The sequence below is a fragment of the Lepisma saccharinum genome, chromosome 1 (genome assembly GCF_977018435.1).
Source record: "Lepisma saccharinum chromosome 1, izLepSacc3.1, whole genome shotgun sequence".
Lineage (NCBI taxonomy): Eukaryota > Metazoa > Arthropoda > Insecta > Zygentoma > Lepismatidae > Lepisma > Lepisma saccharinum.
This window is the reverse complement of record NC_139229.1, coordinates 89,650,867-89,677,466: the sequence shown is the minus strand read 5'-3', so window position 1 is coordinate 89,677,466 and position 26,600 is coordinate 89,650,867. Positions and strand designations below refer to the sequence as shown.

At 38.3% G+C, this 26,600-nt stretch overlaps 1 protein-coding gene across 1 annotated transcript; it reads left to right on the top strand.

Annotated features, from left to right (window-relative positions):
* The first annotated feature begins 1,345 nt into the window (after positions 1 to 1,345).
* Positions 1,346 to 6,117, top strand: LOC145984263 (cuticle protein 76-like). Its single transcript, XM_083117877.1, has 2 exons — positions 1,346 to 1,392; positions 5,519 to 6,117. Exons 1-2 carry the CDS (start codon positions 1,381 to 1,383, stop codon positions 5,951 to 5,953), a joined length of 447 nt encoding a protein of 148 aa, XP_082974003.1. The 5' UTR covers positions 1,346 to 1,380; the 3' UTR covers positions 5,954 to 6,117.
* Positions 6,118 to 26,600: the final 20,483 nt, after the last annotated feature.

Here is a 26,600-nt window from a genome sequence, read left to right as displayed (position 1 = left end):
GGACCAGGCGCCGTAGCCTCGTTGGCCTGCAACGAGATATACCGGGATATACTACGTGAAAGTAAGGTTGACTTTTGGATGCCTTACCAGAAGGTCGCTCCTTACACACCGATCATGAATTAATTCTATTGTCAATGGCGCTATTCATATGTCATTTTCTGATCCACCCGATAGGTGAAGATCGGGAGCTTAGACATTCATTTATTGCGGCGATTCAATTCTTATCGGACAAACCAAATTTCGAACAACTAATCAGAGGTTGTCATTCAAGGTCCATAGGGACCAGCCCCAGGTGCACTGTGTTCCTCAAAATTCTACCAGATGCACAGCAGGACATTTGTATACAGCCAGCCCCTTGATTTAAAGGATCTATGGGGTGGAACAACAGATTTTGTGTGGCAGGATTTCGAATTAGATATCCAGTTTGTCTCCAGTACCATAACCTGTCGTCGTTCGAATTTTGAAAAATAAAGAATAAAGGAGAGAAAATTGAAAGAAAGAAATATAAAATAATGAAAGGGAGAAAGTATGAAAGAAATATAAAGAAACAACAAAAAAAAGTAGTCAGAGAAAGGGAAACAGATGAAACATAAATACGAGAATAAAGTAAACTGTAAGAAAGCAAAGAAAATTAAAAAGGAAAGAAAAAGGAAGAAAGATAAAATGTAAAAGCTGGAATAAAGAAACAAGGTAAGAAAAAGAACGAAAGAAAGAAAGAGATAAAGGAAAAGGAGAGAGAGAGAGAGAAATTAAAAATAAAACAAGCAAGAGAAAAATAATGAAAGAAATGAAAAATGAAAAAGAACGAAGAGATGGAGGAAAGAGAAAAAGACGGATGAAGGGAAAGACTGAGAGATAATCCCAAAAGCCTTATCTACGTAGCAGAGTCCATCTAAAATCATATCGTCCACCTTCATGGCCCACCCCGACGAAATTTTCCGGCCACGTCACGTCTGAAGTTCATTCAGCACTCAACAAAGACCCCAACCTTGCTTGTGGCGTCGTGGCATATGTGGAAATGAGAATGACTCTCAGAAGTTGCCTACCCTCCGGCTCAAAAAATCCGCACGTTGCCTGCAGTTTCTTCTGGCCACAAAGAAATTGAAGAGAAAAAAAGTGGATGCAAGACCAGCCACGCTAACCTCCGAGGCTGGTCCTCGCTGCAAAGTCATGCGACGGTCGCTCGGCGAGATTGGTGTAGGTTGAGATCATATAGAGTCCTTGAGTCGGGTGAAAGCGCTCAAGTTCATTTTTTATCACCTTCGATTTGCGGTCCCTCCCTCCCCTCGGCTGTTGGAAATGTTGAAGTATATAAGAGGCGGCGAGATCTTTAGCATTCATGTAGCAGTTCACTTGTGAGCTATATACACGCTAACTACAATGGCATTCAAGGTAAGGCTCTTTTGTAGTCATAAGAAGCTGTTATAACTGAAACATTTCTTTATAGTCTATCAGTGGCTGTTGCATGTTTCACATTCATTCAACCTCTACCACTGTACTCGTATCTAATTCCCTTCTTTTGAAGATATTAGCAGTGTAGTTTTCTCTGAACTTACATTGAAACTATGAGGGAAAATTAGATGAGGGGGTGTAAGGGTTGATCATCCCTGAAGGAACTCAATAGTCAGTCTCACTTCCACGCAGTACACTCTAGGCTGCATACTTGTAGGCTTACGTAACGTCATTGCCTTGTAATCAAGTGGTCCCGGATTCGATACCCGTTCGAGGCACATAGCGGTTCGGATTCAACTTTAAACTGTACATCCAGTCACGATTAGTATATCTGTGCATAAAGTGGAGTTAAAGCAACAACTCAATCAAATCAATCTTGTAGGCCAACGAATCTCTGGCGCTTGGATCCACACCCTCTTTGAGGCTTGTGTTGTCCATGCATGTTTGCGATTGTCTTTTCATCATGAGTTTTGGCTTCTAAGTCCACTTTTTGCACTAGGCCTACAGTTTAAAGTGGGATCACAAACTCTATGTGCCTCCTCCGGGTATCGAACCCGGGATCCCTTGATTATAAGGCAACGACGAAAAGTGGCACGCAAAATAAAATAAATCAACAAAGGGACCCAAACTTAATTCCTCCCTCCGTAGCAAGATCATGAGCCTACCATTCAACACGCTTTTTCGTGGCTGTACTTAGTCACTTTCTGTTCACACGGATGTGTACTGATCCCCTTTCCCAATACACTTTAGGCTGAGATTTGCTAATCAAGACTGGATCTGATCCGTTCACTGCCGGAATCGGACCAGGGACTCCTTGATTACAATGAAACACTGTTATCCAAGGAAACCAGAGGATAACTATTGCTCCAGCACAATTGAAGAACAAAAAAAGAACGATGCAGCTGTGATTGTACAGTCACGAACACTTCTGGGTTGTTACAATCCTCTTCAAAGTAAATGGAATCGTTACAACTCAGAATGTCCGTGACAGTACAAATGAATACGTGGCTTCAGAGTCATAAAAAAACTAATCTCGAAGATATAGACCAATCTAGACTCCCAAACGTCGGAATTAAAAACAAGTACACTAGTTAGAAGCCCAGTCTATGGATCCTCACTATTCTTTTTGTTTGCTACGCCCACTGTCTATAAGGTCGTCGACGAATTAGTGACTGGAAAGTTCAAATTGGATCTCAGAAGAGCATATGCTATTCCACCTGACTGTACCCACCTTGGTTGTACAGCAGGCGGCAAAAGTAAGCCTTGTAGGCATCATATGCTGTCCTTTAAAAAATGCGAAGTTCCAGAATTGAAAGAATGACTCTGGCGAAGCAGAAGGTATTATATTTGCCATCGTCCGTAGTACAACCAAGGAACCCTTTCCCCTCATGATTCCATGTTGGATTATGTATAAGAAGAGTGTCAAATGGCGATATTTTGAAGGTAAAGTTATAATACTTTTCAAATTAGCCTAATTCTCTCGATTCAATAAGGTATCGTCCGCATGAAGTGTCGGAGGGGATTGCTTATTTATTCTGCCCTTCTATCTTATATTTGTATCTCTATCCAGCTTTCATTTCTTGGCATTCTCTCTGTAAGATTACCTCATCTTTTATCAGGCTTAGTTTATATTCTCTTTGTTGTGCTAATTCTCATGTCTTTCCTTTTATTTTCCTTCCGTTGCCCGAGCCTCTCTCTCTCTTCCCCTGTGTGTGTGTGTGAGTGCATGTCTGTCTCGTTCTCTTTCTCACTCATTCTCTGCCTGTCTTTTCTCTCTGTGTATGTATGTGTTTTCTTTCCTCTCTCTCTCTTTCCTCTCTCTCTCTCTCTCTCTGCCTCGCATCTATATTTTTCTTTCTTTCTTCCTCTCTCTTCCCTCTCTGTCTGTCTACCTTTCTCTCTCTGGGTATGTGTGTGTCCGTCTTTTTTCTCTCTCTCTCTCGGCCTCGCTTCTTTATATTTCTTTCTTTCTCTCTCCCATCTGCCTGCCAATTTTTTCCCTCTGTTTATATGTGTGTGTGTGTGTGTGTCTTTTATTTCCTCTCCCTGCCTAGTTTCTTTATTTTTTCTTCTCTCTCTCTTATCTCTCTCTCTCTTTCTCTGTCTCTGACTTCTTTAGTTTTCTTCTTTTTCTCGGCATCTCACCTCGTTTAATGCACTTCCTTTTTCTATTGTTTCTTTTATCTCTAACCACTTTTCTTGCTTCTGGTATCGAAGCCTTAAAACCAATTATGAAACGCATCCACCCACACGAAGATAAACAGATTTCACCAACTAGTGCACATACCATATTGATAACGAATCCCTAGTAGCTTTAGGTCTCCTCCCTATGGACAACAATCGATATATACGTTTCAATTATGACATTCCTCGGTATTTGTGTAATTAAAGGATTGTGGGATTAATTCTAATCGATGGTTGGGGGGGAGTGGGGAAGGAAACAAACATTCCAGTCACCACATAATCCGCTTGCAATTAACTACAATAATTATCCTGTTGTTGTGGCGGCGAAAACGAATTAACTCTCGTTCGAAGAGCTTAAAATCGTTCAGGGATTTTTATGTGATTTTTCTCACAGTATGGTACAAATAGGATTCGTCCATTTTCCCAATAAATAATATAAGACTTTTACGTAGCTGAACGCTAGCAAAATGATGTGGTTCAGAATCAACAGGGTCTATCTTTTATGTACATTTAATCATAACTATAAGCAGTGGCGGCGAATGGGTTCCAAAACCGGGGGTGCAAGATGCCAAAACTGGGAGGCAGAGACAGTATATTTCCCTTTGTAAGTAAGGTTTAGCATAGTCGGGGGCAAAAGTGCCGAAAAAGGGGGGACAACTGCCTCCCTTGCCCCCCTAATCGCCGCCACTAACTATAGCCTAAGTTGTGGTAAGAAGAGAAGGTTTGTATAACTCTTTTCGGTAGGGTAACTTAACGGTTGAACCCTCAATCAAAACGATGGGAACGAGATTGCGTCGAACACCACCAGATACTATCATCCTTGCTAATTCTGTAATTCGTTTGCAGGAAACATGCATTTGTCAATACATACAAATACCTAACCTAATTCCGAATAGGGTGATTTTTTTTTCATTTTGATACTCTCTGGATACTTCTTTAGGTACTAGTGACGTCAGGTTCGAAATGAAAAGACAGTGGTTGTGAACTTACTGTCAGATGAAGATGAATGATGATGAATATGGAAAACCAGGTTTACTGTCAGATGAAGATGAATGATGATGAATATGGAAAACCAGGTTTACTAAGAGTTGAAACCAGTGGACGTGGCTTGCTACAAGGTTGTGTAACCACTCCACCACGAAATGCTTCTAATAATCTGGCATCCGAGTTAATAATATTACTTCAATGCAAATAGATCCATTGTTATTTTAGAATTCAGGAAAATATGGTTACCTCTTCACAACAAAATGCTAATGTTTTAATTTAAGCAAAAGTAGCACAAAATTCTGGGTCGTTAGCAGAATAGGGGCTGAGCGTTTAAATATTAATCTAAGTATCGAATCCCCATAAAAGTATCAAAATAACTGAATTAAAGCAGTGAGAAAGTATCATGAGTGACTTAACAGTAAGGATAATAAGTTAAAGAATGCATAATATACGAAGGAATGGATAATATTCAGCTACAATTGGATACTAATATATCACGTTAATCACTAACGTTTAACATCTAAATTGACTGTGGGGCGCAATGTATGTTTTGTGGGGTCTGTGGGGTTTTCATAATAAATAATTAAGCACAATTTCTCCTCACCTTAATTTGTTCCTAGTCTATTTACTGGGTATTATTTCCGTATATTCACAGAAAAATAACTAATTTGTTGCACTAACTTTTCTGGAAACAAAATATTTGTTAATTTTGGCCAAATTCTTTAGCAGCTCTAAACAAGTGTGCACTGTTACTAACAGAATTTGCTTCTGGTGGAGAAACAATGATTCTCTTGTTGCCTATTTAAACAAATGTTTGGTTACCAGACACTACATTTTGGTTGTTACAAACCTGTATGGAAGTGGTAATAATAATGTTTCTCATCTCTCTTTCCAGCTTTTCGTTCTCGCCGCCCTCGTGGCCGTCGCCAACGCCGGCGTCGTCGGCCCAGTTGCCTACGGAGGTTACGGCGCCTATGGCTCCCCCTCAGTGGCCATCGCCTCCCCAGCCATCACCTCCCAGGCCTCCAACATCCTGAGGACCCCAGGCAACCTGGGACAGATCTCCACCTACCAGAAGTCCATCGACACACCATTCTCCAGCGTCCGCAAGTCTGACGTCAGAGTGAGCAACGACGCTTTGGCTTACCATGCCCCAGCCGTCGCCGCCTACCATGCCCCAGTAGCCGCCGCTTACCACGCCCCCGTAGCCGCTTACCACGCCCCAGTCGCCGCCGCCGCCCCAGCCGGCCTTTTGGGCGTCGCCTACTCTGCAGCCCCCGTGGTTGCCCACATGAGCTTCCAAGGTTTGGGCGTCCACTACGCTTACTAAACAGCATCTTCTACATGCCCAAGATTCCCGAGAACGCCATTCCGCTTGACGTCCCTACTCCCTCTCCTGCTTTCCTCGTTCCTATAGACAAACTCCTCCTCGTTTTCCCGCTATTCCTCATGTATATAAGGAATTATTTATTGAGAAATATATAAACTTGTTTGCCAAAACTCTGGTTGTGATTTCTTGTTCCCATCATTATTATGGTGACGCATAAACTCCTTCTTGTTGGGAAACCTGATGGTAAGAGACCTGTAGGAAGGCCAAGACGAAGATGGAGGGACAACGTTGAGATGGACCTAAGGGAAATCGGTAGGGATGGAAAAGAGTATATAGATCTTGCTCAAGATAGGGACAGATAGAAGGCCTGTGTTGCTGCAGCCATGAACCTTAGGGTTTAAAAAGGCTAGAGAGTTAGTTAGTTAGTTATAAACTCCTTAGTGTCAGCCAGTGACGTACGCAGGATTTCTTTTCGGAGGGGGCTGGAATTGTAATGGTGGATATTACATATACATATACTCTATTCCAGAATCTCTGGAGCAAGGCCGTCCATAAGTAGATAAGAGGGGAAAGCGAGTGGGCGGAGCGAAGCAGTAGACGCTGTTGAAAAGGCTGCTAGGTGCAGACGCTTTTCCCCCTCCACGCGATTTCGCTCTCTCGCACGTGTTCATTGGTCGAGCCCTCTCAAGTCACTACTTGTGCAGAGGGCTTTTTTTAGTTCTCCTGCTCCAGAGATTCCCGGGACAGAGTAGAGCTCCGTTCTGGAGGGTGGGGAAGATACACTACAAAACATTTCGTAATTCGTTTTAAAAGTTGTTCAAAGACAAAAATTGTAATTGGGGGTCATTTTGAGAGGAGTTTGGGGAAATTTAATTTTTCTCAAAATTTCGAGAGAGCTGCAGCCACATCAGCCTGCGTAGCACCCGCTCCACCACTTACACTGTTCCGGTAATCCCTGGGCCAAGAAAACTAAAACAAGCCCTCTGCGCAAGTAGTGACTCGAGAGGGCTCGGCCAATGAACGCGTGATAGGGGAAACGAGTGCATGGAGGCGAAAACGCGGCTACAGCTAACAACTATTTGCAGCAGGGCGCACTGCTTTGTTCCGCTCATTCGTTTTCTCATCTTCACTACCGTTATGCACGGGTTGTCTCCACAGGTTCCCGAGACAGAGTTTAGGGCTATTGAAGCAAGATATTTTGCTATTGTCATCTTCTAACAAATAAAGCTGCTCACATTTTCCTAAAGCTCAGTGGAAACTCGGATGCAAATATTATAAAGCTCTCGTATTAACACACCTATTCAGTGGCGGCGATTAGGAAGAAAGGGGGGTGGAATAACGGTGGCAGTTGCAAATTTTGCTACTTTTTCCCAGGTACTATGGCCTCTTAATGCTAAGTTTCTTGAAAACTTAGAAAATAGTCCAACAGCGATAGTTAATCACATGTGAAGTAGTGCGTGATTTCTAGTTCACCCTGTACAAAAGGGATCCATGAGTATTACCGTGCAAATTGACCATGACTATATTCATTAATTTTTATCTCGCATCCTATTGAGTTTTTAAGCGATGGATTTTTATGTATGCTGGTGCAGAAGCTGTCAACAGCTTGTTTTGAGTTTTCTTTTAATTCATGAAGCTCTTATTGGGTCAAATAAAGTGCACGAACATGGTGATCGACAATTTGCACGGTAATACTCATGGATCCCACTGTACATACATGAATATATTTGGCACTGCTAACATTGTAGCATAAAAAATATGTAGCTGTATATAAGTAATATAAAAAATAGAAATATCTCTCAGGCAAATTATTGCACTGTAGAATATAGATTGGAGAATTAGTCTCCGCTGACATCCAACTAAAGTTCAACGGACATCGCTCTGTGCAGTGTTGCCACGTTCCGCGTACAGTTTTACTCAGCTGTATAAAATCGGTCTCGCAATGTGAATTGACAAGGATAATGGATTTTAAAAACAGATTCAAAGAGCTTCAAATCAAGACCAATATTGTAGGACTACCCAATACTGAGAAAAAGTTGTTTTGAAAAATTGAAAAGAATGTTTATTTTGACAAATTTAAAAAATCTGATAATTAGGAATTGTGTTTGTGACCTTACTGCCTGCACCGTACTAAAATTTCATCACGATCGGACAACCCATTCTTTATTTATGGAATTTCAAAGAGAGCGATCGTTTACCAAACTCGGAACAACCGCACTTTTTTTTTCTTGTTCTCACGACGATAAAAAAAATATAAGGCATACTGGGAAAAAATAATTTGTTAGTCAAGATTAACGCAGAATTGATTTTTTTTTTGTAGGTCCACTGGTTCAAATCCGGGAACATTTTCTAACGTTGGAAGCGGCTCCGGCGCCCACCCAGCGTCGAATGACTTGGGTGCCTGGGGAAACCCTGGGGGGTAAAGGCGGTCAAGGGCGTGATGCTGATCACATCAACCCCACTCACGACCGGATCAAGAAAGTGTGGGGCGTTACTCCCATACCCCCTATACGCCTTCATGGCGTCGTGCTAAGCACAAGGGAGCACTTTACCTTTTTTACCTTTTTACTGGTTAATTTCTAATTGGAGTCCAAACTCCAGTATCTATAATTTTTAATCCGACAGTAGATCCTGTAATACTCTCTTCTCTGAATGGCGTCATGTGTGTTACCTACCTCTACGACAGTGAGTTCAATAGCAAGTCATTAATCTCTTACAATTTTATCTGACACTCTGTGTAAAGGAATCCTGGAGACAACATTTTAAATGGAATATACATATATCTATGAACTTTTAATAAAATGAAAGTGGTATGTCGATTTCACTCTAAGATATATAACTTTTTTGTTAACCCTGCGTTAGGCGCGTAGATTTGTGTTGCACAATTAGGCCCGTGGATGACAGGCGTCACCCACTTATTAAAATGTATCCAACATAAGGAATGTCAATTTTCTTCAGTTGATGCAGTACTATATTCTTTATTCTTTCCATTATTTAACAAAAATGTTAATTACAGGTTATAATTTTGAATTTACAGTGTACTATAAGCAAAAATGTATTTTCATGATCAATACACTGATTGCAAGCAATTTACACAAATGTCTCTGGGATGTTCTCCACACATCCACCTCTTACATTTTAAGCATTACTTCCTTGTAGTTATCTGTCATCTATCTATGTCATCTGTCAATCTTGCATTTCTTTCTCTGGTAAATCTTGAACGAACGTTTTCAATGTATACATTGATACAGGAAACAATAATTTGGATTATGTCGTCCTCAAGATACAAATTCAGGGCCTCCTCGATGGCGCAGTGGTAGCGTCGTCGCCTTGTAATCAAGGGGTCCCGGGTTCGATACCCGGTGGAGGTACATAGTGGTTCGGATCCCACTTTAAACTGTAGGTCCAGTCCCGATTAGCCTTACTGTGCATAAAGTGGACTTAAAACACCAAAATCAGCAATCAAGATACAAATTCAATGCTTCTATTGGAGTCTTGACCGAACGGGCCCTACCCTGCTTCCAGGAAGATGAATAATTATGTTACTTGCTGGAGTACGAACATTTTTTCATACTCCATCTTGTTTCTTGATCCTTTCCATAATAAAATTCAGATGAACTAGATCATTATCACTCAATTCAGACGAACTGGATCTATCTTCCTCATCACTCACCTCTTGTTCCGATCCGGTATTGTGGTCACTTGCAGTCACATGATCAATTTCATGATCGCTTTCATCAGAACACACCTCCGTCTCCTCCTCTTCCTCCTCAAGCCAGTACAGACCAACATTCGTGTCTTTTTTCGGCTCCGTCTTCCGGCGTTTTGACATTTTACTTGTTGCGTATATAGACGCGCGGTTGAGAACTGTCACCCAAACACGCTGCTGCAGAGAGAATTTATTTCTTACCAACTGTAGGCGAGAAACAGAAGTGCGTTACTGCCGCCACAACAAACACCAACAATCAACGTTCAACTACTAAAACGCGCGACTGCGATAATTAGCACACAGTGGTGCAAACTTGCGACAAACATCAGTGGGGGACAATTGTCACCCACGCACCTAACGGAGGGTGCACTTTAGGTTACCACCATAGCCTAGGCAATGACCGATCCGCGCAAAATTCTGAAACTCTAGCCTCCTGTTTCTCAGTAACTATGAGGTCTACAGAAGAAAGTTTTACATGTGTTCATAAAAAATACACATTTTTATTAAAATCTGAATCGGTGGGTGTTATTCTGATATTTTCCTGGTTGATTTGATGTGGAATAAGCCAATAATAAATAATCATAATATCTTCGACTTAATAATACAATTTATTAATTTAATAATACAATGTATTAATTTAAAAATACAATTTATTAATTTAATAATACAATTTATTAATTTAATAATACAATTTATTAATTTAATAATACAATTTATTAATTTAATAATACAATTTATTATTATTAAACCGGAAATATTATTAAATGCAACCCCCCCCAAATATTTGGAGTCCAACTGTGGGCTTTTCTGTTCCAGTCAAAAATAGATGGGAATCGAAACATATCGATTTCTCGGAAACTACTAAAGGTGGAAACATAAAACTGAAACTTTAATCTCAACATTATCTGTAAAAAGTGAATATTCAGGACATCACTTATAGATCCGATATTAACATCAATGTGTAATTTATACATCTCTCAGATATATATGTATATATATATATATATATATATATATATATATATATATATATATATATATATAATTTTTATATTTAATTAATTACTGCCATCAACAAAGGTGAAACCTCCAACTGCAGACGGCAGATAAACGTACACATGTATTTGTATATACAGAAAAAAACAAACAGAACTAATAAAATTAGCATATATACAAACACACATAAACCGATAATTCAAATAATAAATTACATAATCACAAATCATCAAATTAACCAATCTGGATCTTTCGCTTGTCTTTGAAAATACAACAAAGAATACATAGACATATATAATTGTAGTATATATACTGGAAAATGAAATAGTGACACCGAAATGAGTACAATATATTTGTTATTATAATTCTGATTCAATCAAAGTTTAAATCCAAGGCCTGGTTATGAATTGAAAGGGTATTATACAAATTATACATTCTGCATAATGGGCTATTTTTATAGTTCTGAGTTTCAGTTTTGGGAATCAATATGTTCACATAAAATATGTATAAATATATACATTTAAATATTCAACAATTTAATACATGTACTAAATATGCCAAGTCCAATTCAACTTAAAGTTATTAAAGAGGAAAGATTGTATTGTCTAAGCTATGCTATCTTGATAAAAGCAGTAAAATTTTCTCTCAAAATCTGGTTTTGAAGGAATGCATTAACCATGAGCTCCTTCACAAGGCGGTTTTACCGACTGCGCCATCCCTCGTAAAAAATTCCATCCGCTTGAGAAAAACTCATAAATAGTAGAAAAAGCATCTCGGCAAATGTTATTTCCAGATTCATTCTTCAATATTTTATCTTGGTGGTCACAAATGCATAAGCATCTGAATTTCGAACGAAGAGGTTGGGTAATCTTGAATCATGGAAACAGTTTAATTTTACTGCCGGGTTAAAAGCTGCCATACTTGACGGACGATGCTGTTTTGTTCCTTTGATACACATGCACATGTCGTACAACGCCAACACACTTTCACAGCTACTATCCTTCGAAAGCGGGAATTTTTATTCTGTGTGTATGCAACCATAGGGCACAAAGTCTGGGTTGCCACTGGTCTTTATTTTTCTCTCAGATAAGAAGCTATATATAGTAGGCTATGAAAACAATATCTTGGCAGTAGGGTGTACTCAGTGTACGTACTTTTCCATCAAATTATTTAACATACGCACATAAGTTACATATCATATTTGATGCCTTTGCCGTATATGCAGAGGTATAAAACTATACATGGCGACCCTTGTCTACATAAGTTACACAAACTGTCGTTATCGTACCAAGCATTTTGTCGTAAAAGGTAGGAAAAGTAAGTGGCGGTGGCAATCGTAAACCTGTGCCGCGTGTTTGCATACAGGAACAATAGAAAAATGTCGTTTTCGAGTGCTGAGAGTCAAAACGAAGCCTGAACAAGCAAAACGTTTCTAAAAAGAAGTTGTTCACATTGGTGTTCTGTACAATCTGTGAACGTTTCTTCCTGTTATATGGTGGTGCTTGCCTTGCAATGTCAGAAGCTATTGTCAGTCACGTGAAGTGTAATAGTTCAGTGCTGCAATCATGAACATCTGCAATGAATATATTGTAAATAATAACAGAAGTAAATATATTTTACTCAAATATGTTATTTGCCTGTCGAAAATACGTTGCGTGTGAAGTGGAGGGAGGCATCCTTATATTCCTGCACTAAATCCAGTAGGATATTATGTAAAACACATTAATTGGTTTCTACACACATAACTTTTACAGTTTACTGTGTAGATCTGAAAAGTTTCCAGATTCAACATTCTGACGTAAATAGTTGTATGAAATTGTTATTTATTGTATCGACTTTTTTCAAGTTGGTATTGGAAGAAAATTTTCTGTGTAATGTTGTTCGTACATGGGGATGAACTGGTGATTTGTTCAAAGAATTTGTCACAAGTGATCTTGGCTTCGATTTGAATTTTGCTCTTTACCGTCGCTTTTCTGCCACTTTTGATTATCGCGACTTTGAGGATGAATGATGATGTGATGAAATCGACGAAGGGGCACTCACAAAGAACACACATGCCCAAATCGAGATTAGAATTCGGGATCTCGGCGTCGTCGAGAGCTGTGCTAACCAGTCCCCAAAGAAGATCGGCTACAAGTGATCTTGGACATTGCCACAAGTGAATGAGATAAAATTCGTCTACCAGTGTTGCGAAAATATATACATTAATCTTGTCTCTAGTGACAAATGGTGGCGAACTCCTAAGTAACAAGAATAACAAGAGATGGCAGAAAAATCTATAACAGATATTCTTCCGGGTGATGAATGTATGCTGGTTCTTTTAAGAAAAACGAAAGTAAGAAGCACAGTAAAATATATTTAAAAACGTCCTTGTAGAAGTAGCAGCAACAAGAATACTATGAAGAATCAACACAGGGTGGCCACTCTAGGACCATGATAAAATTCAAGTATAATTCCCGGTTTTCAAGGCGAACTTTCCAAAAATTCAAGCAGATGCTTTCTCTATTTCAACCTTATTTCAACCTCTCACCAAACACACACATACAAAGGCAAATATATTAACAGTACAAAGGGTCTGCGTGATTCCAATGAATCCAAAAATTCTAATTCAATACAATTAAACGGTATATACATTTAAAATATTAAATTTAAGGTGCGGAATTTACATTTGCCATTTCACATACTCATACTCGAAATACATCTACAAACACAAGTCACAATTGTTACGGGATATACTAATCTATGAAAAACTGTTAATTGTATAAGAATTGCTAACTCAAATTTTAACTAATCAACTTTAATATATGTTATCTTGTAATAATATTCCGTCTGTCAGATAGACTGTTCTGCAAAGGACACTAACAAAATAAACGGATTGATAGAATTCTGTTCTATTTTCCAAGCAACTTTCTTTTATTCCTAGATAAAAATAGAAGCTAAATGGTGAAAAACCTACCTCAGGGAATTTATATATATATGTATTAATTCAATGGTATTTTGATTAATAAAAGTGGCAATTTTTCACGTCTACGGAGAAAAATTCGCGCAGAATTCACGCACAATTACCGGATCCAATAATTCACGCAAAATTCCCGGTGATTAGCCACCCTGCAACATCATGTCAAGCTGATGTACAACACAAAAGAAATATATTTATCTTCCAGAAATATATGACGCCCCGAGTTGATAGCTTCCTGGAGATGAGGCCTGCTCGAAAAGGTTTATAGTATCCGAAGTGTTAAATTTCTCTTGCCACGAAATTCAATTCTCTCTTTCTTTAAATATCACTCTTATTATAATCCGTAAAGTGAAATGAGAGCACATTCACCACTGGTTGCTGCATACCCCCTTTGTTTGTTGTTAATTTTTGGTACTTTGGACGGAATTTATACAGTATACCGGGTGGGGCACTTTAAAGTACCACCGGAAATATTTCGCGAATAACAATAAATATTGAAAAACTGCTTTCGCAGATATATAGGTATGAGAGGGGCTCATGAAATTAGTGGACACAATACGTTCAACGACGTAAGGAAATATGGTTTTCAACACAATCTTAGTTTTTTAATGGGAATCCAATTTCATTTTTAGCTCATTTGAAAGTACGAAAAAAATCATTAAGAATGGCGTTTGTTACATTCTAATACGTCAAGTAACCTGAAGTTGACGCTTGGAACATTCTCACAAGTTGATTCGTGTGTCGTAACATACGTACATATCCCCCTTTTGACGCCATTCGAGTATAGTAACAGACATGTTACTCTGCTGCAAACTATACGTTGTGCTTAGGAAAGTCGTTACGTTCCAACAACTGCGGGTTACAATAAAATGTGTAGTTTATACATGAGTAAGCTTTCAAAAATTATCTAAAAGGTTCCGATACATCTGTCGGAGTTAACAAATATTTGATAATTAAAAAGTATAAATTTTAAACATTCCGCCATCAGTTACATACATAAATGTTAGTACATTAACGTCTTTCTGATTTTTAATTGACGTTCACTCATTTACGTCATAATTTTTAGTACATCGGAACAATCAACTTTTCTCGTTTGGTCATGACAAATCTTTAAGTTTTCAACTATTAAACTTTCCACCTTATACATTTTTCTTTCAAATTGATTACAGAGCTCTCATCTAAATTCTCTTATATCTGGCTTTCAACATCCCTTTATCATAACAGGAGATTTTAATTGTCATAATACATTGTGGGGTGATCATAGAATTGATACTTTGGGAAAGACAGTTGAAGATTGGATGGATTATAATAACTTGACAGTTATAAATGATGGATCTCCAACACATGTTCCACCAAATGGAAATAATATGTCCTCTATTGATCTAACTTTAATATCTGATAATCAGTGTTTTGATTTTGTGTGGGAAATAGACCTTGATTTACGAACTAGTGATCCATGTTTCATCATGCTAACATTATCTCAAAAATTTCCAAAATTAATAAAACAAAAAACAATTCGTAAGTGGAGCGTAAAGAGGGCAGATTGGATGAAATATAATTCAGTTTTAGACTTAAAATTTTCAGCTAAAGAATATCAAAACCAACATACTATACAATATGAAAAATTTGTGGATATAATAACTCAAGTTATGGATTATGCCTGTCCCCGACTAAAACCGCAATATGATCGAAATTTTCCTAAAATAGATTGGTGGAATGAAGAATGTTTTCAAGCAAAAAGGAAGCGAATACAAGCATTGAAACAATTTGTAAGTGCTCCTTCACCTGCAACTTTGATAAATTTGAAACGAACTACTGCAAAATCTAGAAAAGTATACATAAAGGCTAAGAGATTTTCATGGCAAAAATATTGCGAAGAAATAAACCCCAACACAAAATTAGACGTCATATGGCGCAAGTTCAGATCACTTAGAAAAGCACATGTAAGTCGGACTTTACCTTTGTCCACTGAATGGAAAACCGATTTTATGAATAAAGTTATTCCTACACCCTTTACATCAGCCTGTGAACCTCCTAATATATTCTACACGTTCTCATCTACATCAAAATACTCAAAGGGGTTCACATCCTCTATCACTGTAAATGAAATTCATGAAATTCTTCAAGGGTCTAAAGATTCTGCTCCTGGCATTGATGGAATTACGTATTCTATGGTACGAAATCTTCCACAGAATGCACTAAGCATGTTATGTAAAATTTTCAATCAAATATTCCTATCGGGTAAAATTCCCGTTGCATGGACCTCTCAAATTATTATACCAATTCTAAAACCAGGGAAAAACCCTTCGTTGGGTCAGTCATATAGCCCAATAGCTCTAAGTTCCGTACTGGCAAAAAATTTTCGAGAAGCTTTTATTAAAAAGATTAGAGTGGTTTATGGAAGGTCAAAAGGTATTTTCTCCCAGACAAATGGGATTTCGTAAAGGTTATGGAACCCAGGATGCATTAGTAACATTATCTTCTCATATTTATAATGTTATTAAAAGAAACCAATCAGTACTTTCAGCCTTTATTGATATTCAAAGTGCATATGACAACGTAGATATTACTGTTCTATTGAGACAACTACAATTACTAAAAGTGCCACATTGTATACTCATAATGACATGGAAATTGTTATCTAGAAGACAACTTTATTTTAATTTTGGTTCAGAAATGGTAGGTCCAATATATATTGGACAAGGACTACCACAGGGAAGTCCTCTTAGCCCATTATTATTTAATGTTTATTTATCAGATATTAAAACAATAATAGATTCCCCATTTCAGTTCCTACAATATGCTGATGATGTATGTATATACTTAGACTCAAACAATCACTTAAAAGATTTTTCAATGTTTGAATATAAATTAATAGAATTTAACGAATGGTTAAAGCAGAAAAAATTATCAATATCTTTAGAAAAGTCCAAAATAGTAGTATTTAAGCGTAAGGGTCTTCAAAATATTTTCAACATTATTCCTAGGAGATTACAAATTCCAATTGTTTCACAAGTAAAATATCTAGGTGTATACTTTGATGCTTCATTATCATGGCAGTATCAAATAAATATGATGAAAAATAGATCCGATAAAATATTTCATTTATTTAAAGCTATGGCGAATACCAAATGGGGAGCACATCCTACCAGCATGCTTATGTTTTATAAGAATTATTATCGAGCAGTATTAGATTATGGATTAATGGTCTTGTGTAATCTTCCAGTAACAAAACTTTCTCCACTAGAAGTCCAGCAACGAAAAATTCTAAAAAGATGTTTGGGATTAATGAACAGTACTCCTAATGTAGTGGTATATATGGAGTCAGTAGAATGTTTGGTTTCTGTGAGGATAAAGTTAATCGCTATAAAAATGTTATTTAAAATTCAACATTCACCATGGCATCCTTTCAATAATGTTTTATTAAATCTTTTAGAGCTGCATGATTCAGGAATAACCAATGATAAATCAGCTACGCTTTGGGTACAACTATTTAGTAAATATCATCATGAATGTACTCAAGTACTCATAGCAAGAACATTGCCAGTGTACTCGTTAGAATTTCCCACACAACCAATTCAAAAAATATATTTCCCGAAATATAATCATACAGCTGAGTTTAGAGAATCTTGGGAAGACTTTTATCATATATATACAGATGGGTCTAAAACTGAAAGTGGAGTAGGAGCAGCTCTTTATGATACTGAAAGAAATATATCAAAAATGTTTAGATTACCAGTGGAGGCATCCATATTTACAGCAGAAATATATGCGGTATATCAAGCTTTGATTTATATTGGTACAGTTCCTGAACAGAAATTTCTAATACTAGTTGATTCCTAAAGTGTTTTACAAGCAATACAATCTAGTTATAAAAACTTATTTAAAATATCACCATATGTCATCAATTGTATTCGTGCAACTAATAGCTTAATAAGCAATGGAAATGAAATTCATTATGTGTGGGTAAAATCACACATTAATATTTACGGAAATGAACAAGCAGACAGATATGCAAAACAAGCTGCTCAATTGAATGAAACAATCCAGTTACCATTGCATTACACAGATCTTTTGCCGAGGGTTAAGAAGAAAATTTTTGAAGAATGGAACTTATGGTGTAATAATTCATTAGAAAGTGTTGGTGAAAGTTATCGTCCTTATGTTGATTACACTAGGAAAAACCTTGGTTTTATAATTGTAAAGGTTCAAGAAATGCAATTGTTTTAATAAATAGACTAAGAAGTGGTCACGCGAGAACATATCATCATTTATTTAAAATACACATTTTGAAATCTCCGAATTGTGACTGTGGTGATTTAAGGGGTGATGCTCATCATATTATTTTGGAATGTCCAATTCACTCAGAGAAAAGAAAGACCTTATATAAAACTTTGTCAAAAATTAATGTTCCTTTTCCCATTAATATGACTTCAATGTTGTATGCTCCAGATGTTAGAATTGGATATGTTATACTTGCTTTTTTGAGAAAAGCTGATATAAAATTATAATATATTTTTGTTACTGAATGAGTTAATGTTGTTACATAAAATTGTATTTAAGAGCGTTTATGAACTTTGTGTGTAAAATTTATATTAAAAATGTATCTTATGTACTTATAATGTATGCTGGGCATAAACAGCCACCTGTAAGCTGTAAGTCCAATAAATTTTAGTTGAGTTGAGTTTCAAATTGATTTATCAAATTTATTAAATAAGGCAAGGACGTAACAAAGTACACTGATTAACAAGACGTTTGTGATAGTGTATTTACGTCAGAACTGTTGCTGAGAAAATAGTCTTTTCAAACTGAAAAGGCCGAGATGATACTCATCTATGGCGAGTGGAGGAAAAATGCGGGCTGTATACGACAGGCTCAACTTCACGTTACAATTACTTGAGAGGTACTTGACGTATTACAATGTAACAAATGACATTCTTAATGAATTTTTCCGTACTTTCAAATTGGCTAAAAATAAAATAGCGTTTCCTTTAAAAAAAACTAAGTTTGTGTTGAAAATCATATTTCATTACGTAGTTGAACGTATTGTGTCCACTAATTTCATATCTCTATATCTGCGAAAGCAGTTTTTCAATATTTATTGTTGTTCACGAAATATTTCCGGTGGTACTTTTATGTGCGCCACCCTGTATAATTATATATCCCGATGAGGAAAATTTTCGCTAACACTGTATTTCCACTGTCTTCTAAATCATACTGGTATGTCACAACTATGTCTAGTGGTGGTCCCTCCATGGAACAGAGAGAACAGGCTGTTCCCTCCTACTTATCGCCCATTGAAGCTATTTAAATTATCTATATTAACATAATAAGAACACTTCTTTCTCCCGAAATCAACATTTCCAAAATTAACGCCGAAGAAAAACTTTCACCGTGGCTGGGCGTCTGTTTACTTCACCTACCCTTGACGTTCCACCCTCTACGGCCTGATACCGAGTATTTCCGACCACGCGCGAAGGTAAACGATCCTCACCACGGAAGCTGAACTCTCTAGCTGTTCCCTGCGAGAGACAGCAAATTCCTTTTCCTTCGAATTTTTGCTATGTGCTAAAGTTTAATTGCGTCGTAGTGATAGTTTTGAGTGTAGTAAGTCCATATTTTCCTAATTTCATTGCAAAATTGCGTCTGTCATTCATAACGAACTGGAAAAATCTTCTACAGTCTAAGCGTCTGCTAAATGCCTTGGCTAAACGCTGCGAAATAGCTTCCGAGGGAACAGCTCGCGTCAACCTGTTCCACCAGCCCCAAGACGCACGCAGCGGCAGGACAAGAAAGCGAATGTTGCGAGCGTAGGGTTGCGAATGTTGTCAGTATAATCGACCGGCTGAAGACGAAGATGAAAGCTTTTAGTTCATTAAACTTTACAGAAAAGACAGCAAACCTATCCTAACTGGATTAAAGACTAAAACGAAATCATACACAAGGTATTTTCAAACAAGTTACTACAACTCTGTAAAATGGTTAATTTAACTGGATACTCTTCCAGCGGCAAATTATTGTTGTCCTTGTTTGTTCCCGAGAAGGGAGTTTGGAACAGTTCGGGTTTTGTCACAATTTATACAAATCTAGCGGACGTCATGAAAAAACTCGGCCATCTGAATGTAATTATTTCATTGAGGACGTTTGAATTACAAAAATACTCAACTCTACAAAAGAATGCCAACATAATCTACGTACAAATAGAGAGATGAAACCGGTTTCGACCAAACATTTATTTCCTCTGATCACTCATAAATTGCTTTCATTATTTTTTTTCTTTGTTGTGCATCAACAATTTTGTTTTTAATGTTTTCTTTACATTATATCATATTTGCTTTAACAATGTTATTGTCATAATTTTAACGTGCTTTATGTATGTCACTTCTGACAATTTGTAACATATGTATCGTATATTTATTTGGTTGGTTTCAGTAAGGATTGAATTTTACTTGGTGTACTGCATTATATAACGACAGGTCTGGGAGGTGGGGCAAGTGCAGGTCACCTGTTCCCCTGCCTGATTTAGCACCGCACGCCACTGATTCTTAACTATACATTAACTGTTCCTACAATGCCTGGTTCAAATCATAATTGAAAATAAATTGAAAGCAACAATAAAATCTAACACACTAGAAACTGAAGTTATTTAAGTCGAAGTTATTAAGCCACGAAAATTCCATATTTAGTGCATATTCTCAGCGAATCTTGTTTAGGACAAAAAATAAATTCAATAAATAAAAATATTTTATCTACCTATCACAAGAGAACCAATAACCAAGCATAACTCACATAAATGTAGTAATTATGAAGTAACATAATTATAATATACTGCAGGGTGAAGCAAAAGTCAGGTTACACAGGAAAACAAATAAGTTTGTTTGAATTGTTTAAAATCCACTTGATGCACAGAGAGGTTAATCGGGACTGGATCTACAGTTTAAAGTGGGATTCGAATTATTATGTACCTCCACCGGATATCGAACACGATACCCCTTGATTGTAAGGAGCGAAAACAAATACGTGCATACAAACATACGCATGATTGATATGTAATGGTTATAGTTAGAGCACATGTTCAATGTGCACACCATCTGCTTGAATGGATGCATCAGTTTGACGCTCCCAGTTGCGTAAGACGTCTGCTGGTGTGGTGAGGGTGATTCAGGATATGTAATCCTTTCTTTGAGGTGGTACAGGCTCTTCACTTTCTTAACGTTCACACAAGTACCAATTCAGGGATGTTAGGTCTGGTGACCGTGGTGGCCATCCACCTACATAAACTGAATTTTTACGCACCCTGTATATATGTATTGCACTTACAACTTTGCATTCGATTGTATATGTGAAGCATATTTCTATAACCTCAGAAAAATCAAGAGTCTAATGATCAATAATATAAAGTGGGCTAAAAACGTTTGACGTTATGAAAACTTGCAAAATTGTTACATATGGCATATGAGTGTACCGTCAGCACAAAATTGCCGTTGTTATGAAGTCATTAAAAACACACTAGAATTTCTATCCGCAGACAAGCCTGGTAATGGACAAAAATCAAGAGGCAGTGTTGTGGATGGGATCTAAATTGTAGAAATTTCCTCTTGTTTTCGGTACGTCCCTATCAAACCCAACTTTCTCCCAGAAAAAGGTTATCTCTACCCTTTAAACTACGAACGAAACTCCATACAGTGTCAGTTTCCTCTTCGAGCTTTTTAGTGGAGATGTAATACTTTTTTCTCAAGGTGTGGAAACCGAACACTATCCTTTAAAAAAAAATTAAAAAAGATGGGGGAAAACGTAATGGAAAAATGAAGGGGAAAATATACAAAACCTCCGCTTCCATGGAGGAAAAATGGAGGAGTAAAACCAGCAAGGGTGTATCTGGAAGGATTATCGCAGCAAGAGGATTCAGAAAAACTCAAGTGGATTGTAACCGAAGTCCCTTTGTATTTAAATGCCAAAGAATCGAATATATAGCAGGAGCATGTCGTTAATCATAATATAAGGGAAACGGCAATGTTCATAGCTAAAATAAATGAAGAAGTGAATGCGGAAAATGTTTTCGAAAAATGTGCTTCGAGGAAGCTTTGTACGTAAAATTCCCATTCTCTGTCGACTGTAAGCATGAAGTCAATGTAAACAAATGCACGTGGCTTCTATGGTATGGTATGACTTATATTATGAGCTGTCAAGCTACGACTGATAACACAAGAACTAACCAACAGGAAAGGAACTATTTCTCAAAAGTCAAGTCGTTTTGTGTACATTTACTTCGTTTTTACAGTGGATAGGAAATAGTTTATCTCGTAGTGAAATGTTATTTCCAGTTTGCATTTTACTCTCTAGTATCTGTGTAGTGTTTCGTAGGATTTGCAATACCACAGCATTCACGCATAATATCCAGAACAAAACATTAGCAGACCTTGTAAAGAAACTCCCACTATCCAGAGAAACGGTAGCCGGCAACTTTAGCGACTAGCGTTGTTCCCTGATTACAAGTCTCGATATTTGTTTGTTGTTTCCTTCTGTATTTCATCTAACCATCATTCATCCTAACTAACTAATGAACTCAATAGCATTCCTAAACCCGAAGGTTCATGGCTGCAGCAACACAGGCCTTTCATCTGACCCTATCCTGAGATCTATCCACTCTTATCCATCCAGTGGCTCAACCACAGGAGGGCATGAGTTCTAGGGGGGCAAACATTGACGGCCAAGTGTACCTGCAGGGAGCAATTACCGCCCAGATCTTCAATTTGTTTGCAAATTAAAAAAAACTTTTCGTAAAATTTTCTTGCTCGCAATACCTGTTTTTCTTAGTCTTATCAAGTTCAGAACCGTAGCTAGGGGACGGAGTGGTTGCGCCTCTGTATCCATCCCTGCCCTACTCATTAATCCTCACGTCGTGATTAGCATGAAATAAAAGGAAGAGAAAAATTAAGTACTTACAAATGAAACAAACAACTAGACTCCGTAGCACAACAGCCCTTTGAAGGTGTAAGCCTATGGGCTTACAAAGGCCAAGACATGCAAAGAGCCTTGTCATTTGGGTAACATATTCACATAATGCTTATCTCACTTTCTAGACCTGAGCCAATTACTTCAGTTTCTCAAGTAGGTCCCCGTTGCTCTTCCCATGCCGGATCATTGAAACTTTGAACTCCCACTGGGAATCGAATCCTGTACCGCTCAAACGAAAGGCGATTTCTATTTTGTTTAAAATGTAACAAGTGCGTCAGCACTGAAGCTATTTGAGGAGACTAAACTACGAGGGATGATCGAAAAAAAGGTTACAAAGCCTATTATGGCGTATGTGTTAGACATAGCTGGAAGATCAACACACCTGATGATGGAGAGCACTCAACACTAGTCCTTGATGTAATCACATTTTATGTTCAAGCACTTGTCACAACGGTAGATGAGGTTTTCCATACAGGTTGCACAGAAAGCCGCGTCAAGTTCTCGTAGCCACCGTGAGGCAGCTCTTTTGACATCATCACATGTCAGATAATGTTGGCCAGCCAACCAAATGGTAGTCCCAGCTCAGCTGATATTGAGCGTAATGTTCTTCTTCTGTCCTCACGAATAAACTCATCCACAAGAGCACAGTTCACGTCAGTGGTTGAGGTACTGGGCCTACCGCTGTGTCCAGGGTTGTCATTAACAATACTGGTCCGTCCTTCTTTGAAGGCACGACACCACTTCACTACATGTTGCCTTGAAATTGTCCCCTCCCCATACAACTCCACAATCTGCCTATGAATATCAGCAGGTGTAGTGTTTTTGGTCCACAGGAACCGCACCACTGCCCTCACTTCTACTCTTGACCAATTTTCTAGACGAGTCACCATTTTAAATGTCCGCTTCTCGGGTATACATGGTCAGAATCCGAAGTCCTCAAACTCGCAACAAGACAAACATGTTATTAATTTACACATAACTTTTCGTTACGTTACAGTGAATAAAACAAAAGTTATATGCTTTGTAACCTTTTTTTTCGATCATCCCTCGTAATTGGCAAAAAACACAGCGAATTGAAAGAATAAATATTTTGAACAAATTAAAAGTCACTAGAAACTGAAATCAGTGCTGAAATCAGCTTACAGCCTTGTTGTGTTCGAGTTGTTAAATGCACTTAATGCGTATACAGGCTAATTGAGGCTTGACCTACAGTTTAAAGTGGGACCGAACCACCATGTGTCTCCAGCCGAGACTTCTTGATTACAAGGGAACGATATTGCCCCTACACCATCGAGGTCCATGACATCCTTATCAAGAACAAGTTAAAACACATCTAGTATTAAATTAGGAAAGGTTGGGGCTGTAAAATGGCGCTCAGCACACACATGGACAAGGCATAAGACAACACATACGCTCCACTGGGGAGACTTTTGAGTGCCCTCGAACAGAACTACCCCTTACATGCACGGGTTAAAAACTATAAAATAAAAAAATTAAATCCCCCCCCCCCCATGTTAAAACGTAGGACCCTTAGTTGATTGCATGATTGATTGAAATATTGCTTTTAAGTTCACTTTGTGCACAGTCACGCTAATCGGGACTGGACCTACAGTTTAAAGTGGGATCCGAACCACTGTGCCATGTGCCTTCACCGGGTCTCAAACCCGAGACCCCTTGATTACGAGGCGACGACGCTACCACTGCGTCATCGGAGAGACCTGACGCTTAGTTGAGCAGTGAAAGAAGTGTGAGACAAAAAGGAGCACAGGAATGAATCCTGTTATTGTTGCCAGGTCCCTCACCCCGGCAAGCCAGACCTGCATGGAGGACTCACGATAGGCGAGAGCTCTAACTTTCGGCTACGCAAAATTTCTTGTTCAGAAATTCATATGAACAGGTACACTGCGTACAGTTTACCTGCCTATCGAAGATTTACTGATTTGTTATTGTACGTACTTATACTTCAGTCAGCAGTGCACACATTTCAGAATGTTGTGCTGACATTGTGTACGACTATTTTCTAGTCGTGGACGCAAATCATTAATCTCTCGTTAGATATCTTGAGCCGCGGTAGCTTACTCGTTAGGGCATCTGACTACCATGCGAGAGAACCGAGTTCGATCCCCGGCAGGATTTTTCCACCTGTTCAAGCGGCTCCGACACCCAACCAGCGTCGTATAAAGTGGGTACCTGGAGGAAACTCTTGGGGGGGGGGGGGAAGGGTAAAGGCGGCTAGGGACGTGATGATGATCACATCAACCCCACATTCGGCCGTGATCAAGAAAGTGTGGGGCCCTAATTCCACACCCCCTTACGCCTTCATGGCCTGGTGCAATGCACAGGGGAGCACTGTACTTCACTCTTACTCGTTAGATAATATAATATGGATAATATATTTCCCACAAATGCACACATTCCGATCTCTTTGAAAGCCAATAAGCACAGCCACTCTAACAAAAGTTTCGATAAACAATGGGTAGTTAATGGCGGGAAAAAAATATATTTTTAACAATAACCAACGTTAACTTCAATGTATACATTTGAATTTTACTGCTTGTTCATAATAAAAGTGTGTGTGACTCAGAATCAAACCCGTTACAAAAATGTAGCGTATCCATTGAACTACCAGACAACACCCATTCCGAGGACTGTGACCTCTTTGGTATCTGCAGAACACATGCGTCAACTCTTCTAGAAGTTTGCATCAGCCAACTTGGTGTGTGCTCTTTAGGTTGCAGGCCCACTGCAGATGCAGGTTTCAAACACCTTTTTTGTCCTTCATTCGTAGCCAGAGATTAGTATAAAAGGTCCACGATTTGATCTCGGTTTCATCGTAGAATTCGCTTGTGTTCCAAGAAGGTTCGCTCCTTACAATGGCTTTCAAGGTAAGCCTAAATGGGATTTTGTGAATTTGGTGGCTGTTGAAGTGTATTGTGATATGTTTCAACGATTCGGACTTCAAATATTTGTAGGCAGTGTTTTTGTAACAGATCGTTATGGACCTTTTTTCATCACAGTGTTGCACCCACTGGTATGATATTGATATCAGGGAAAATGTGAAAAAATGTACCTATGATACACTAGCAGTGCAGAATGAATAGAAGTTTGGCATTTTCAGCATTGCATTTATCCTCTGCGGTAAACACTATGATCTAGTGGTTGATTTCGTGTGCTCCGATATCAGGAGACATATGTTCGACTCCTGGCGTGATGATTTTGATCGTATCGCAATCATCGTACATTGAAGCGCTCATTATCATCGTACAAGCCTAATTGGGCACTATGTAGCACACTAACTGCTCTACAAGTTAAAAGAGACAGAAAATGGATAATGTCTAATTAATATTGCATGCTCATAATAAATAAATAAAACTGTTACTAACATCGAGACAAATAACACACACTACACGACGTTTCCGGAAGCACAGACTAACCAAAGGACATAAACGTGTCGCGATCAGCACCATTCTTCATCGTCCTCTTATGAGAGTAGGGGGCGGGAGAAAAGGGGCCTGTCTCCCTCTGGTCCCTTAGTTCTGTCTACCAGAGAGACAGAAATTTGTTTTTATATCTTCGATATATATATATACAAAGTATATATAATATAATGTGTGTGTGTATGTGTGAATGTGTGTGAGTGTGTGCATTTTAAATGGGGGTCTAAGTAATTCCAGGAGCATGTGGAATATGCAAATCATAATCCCCCACCCAGTGGCTGCGATTAGGGGTGATGGGGCCAGGTGTCCCCCACTTTTTGTCACTCTTGTCCCCGCACTACGCTAAACCTTTTCTACCAAGGGAAAGTAAACTGCCCTTGTCCCTTCCCCCGCCAATTTTGGAACCCAATCACTGCCACTGTCCACACCTTAATAGTTTCTTATCTTAACTAATGAAATAAATTATTATGATATCTTGAAATACCTGTCAGTACAGATATGAATCTGGCAACATGGAAATGTTGATAAAGGATTTGGCTGGTTGATTTAATTAGATTATTATACGTCGCTTTTATGTCGCTTCTGGCT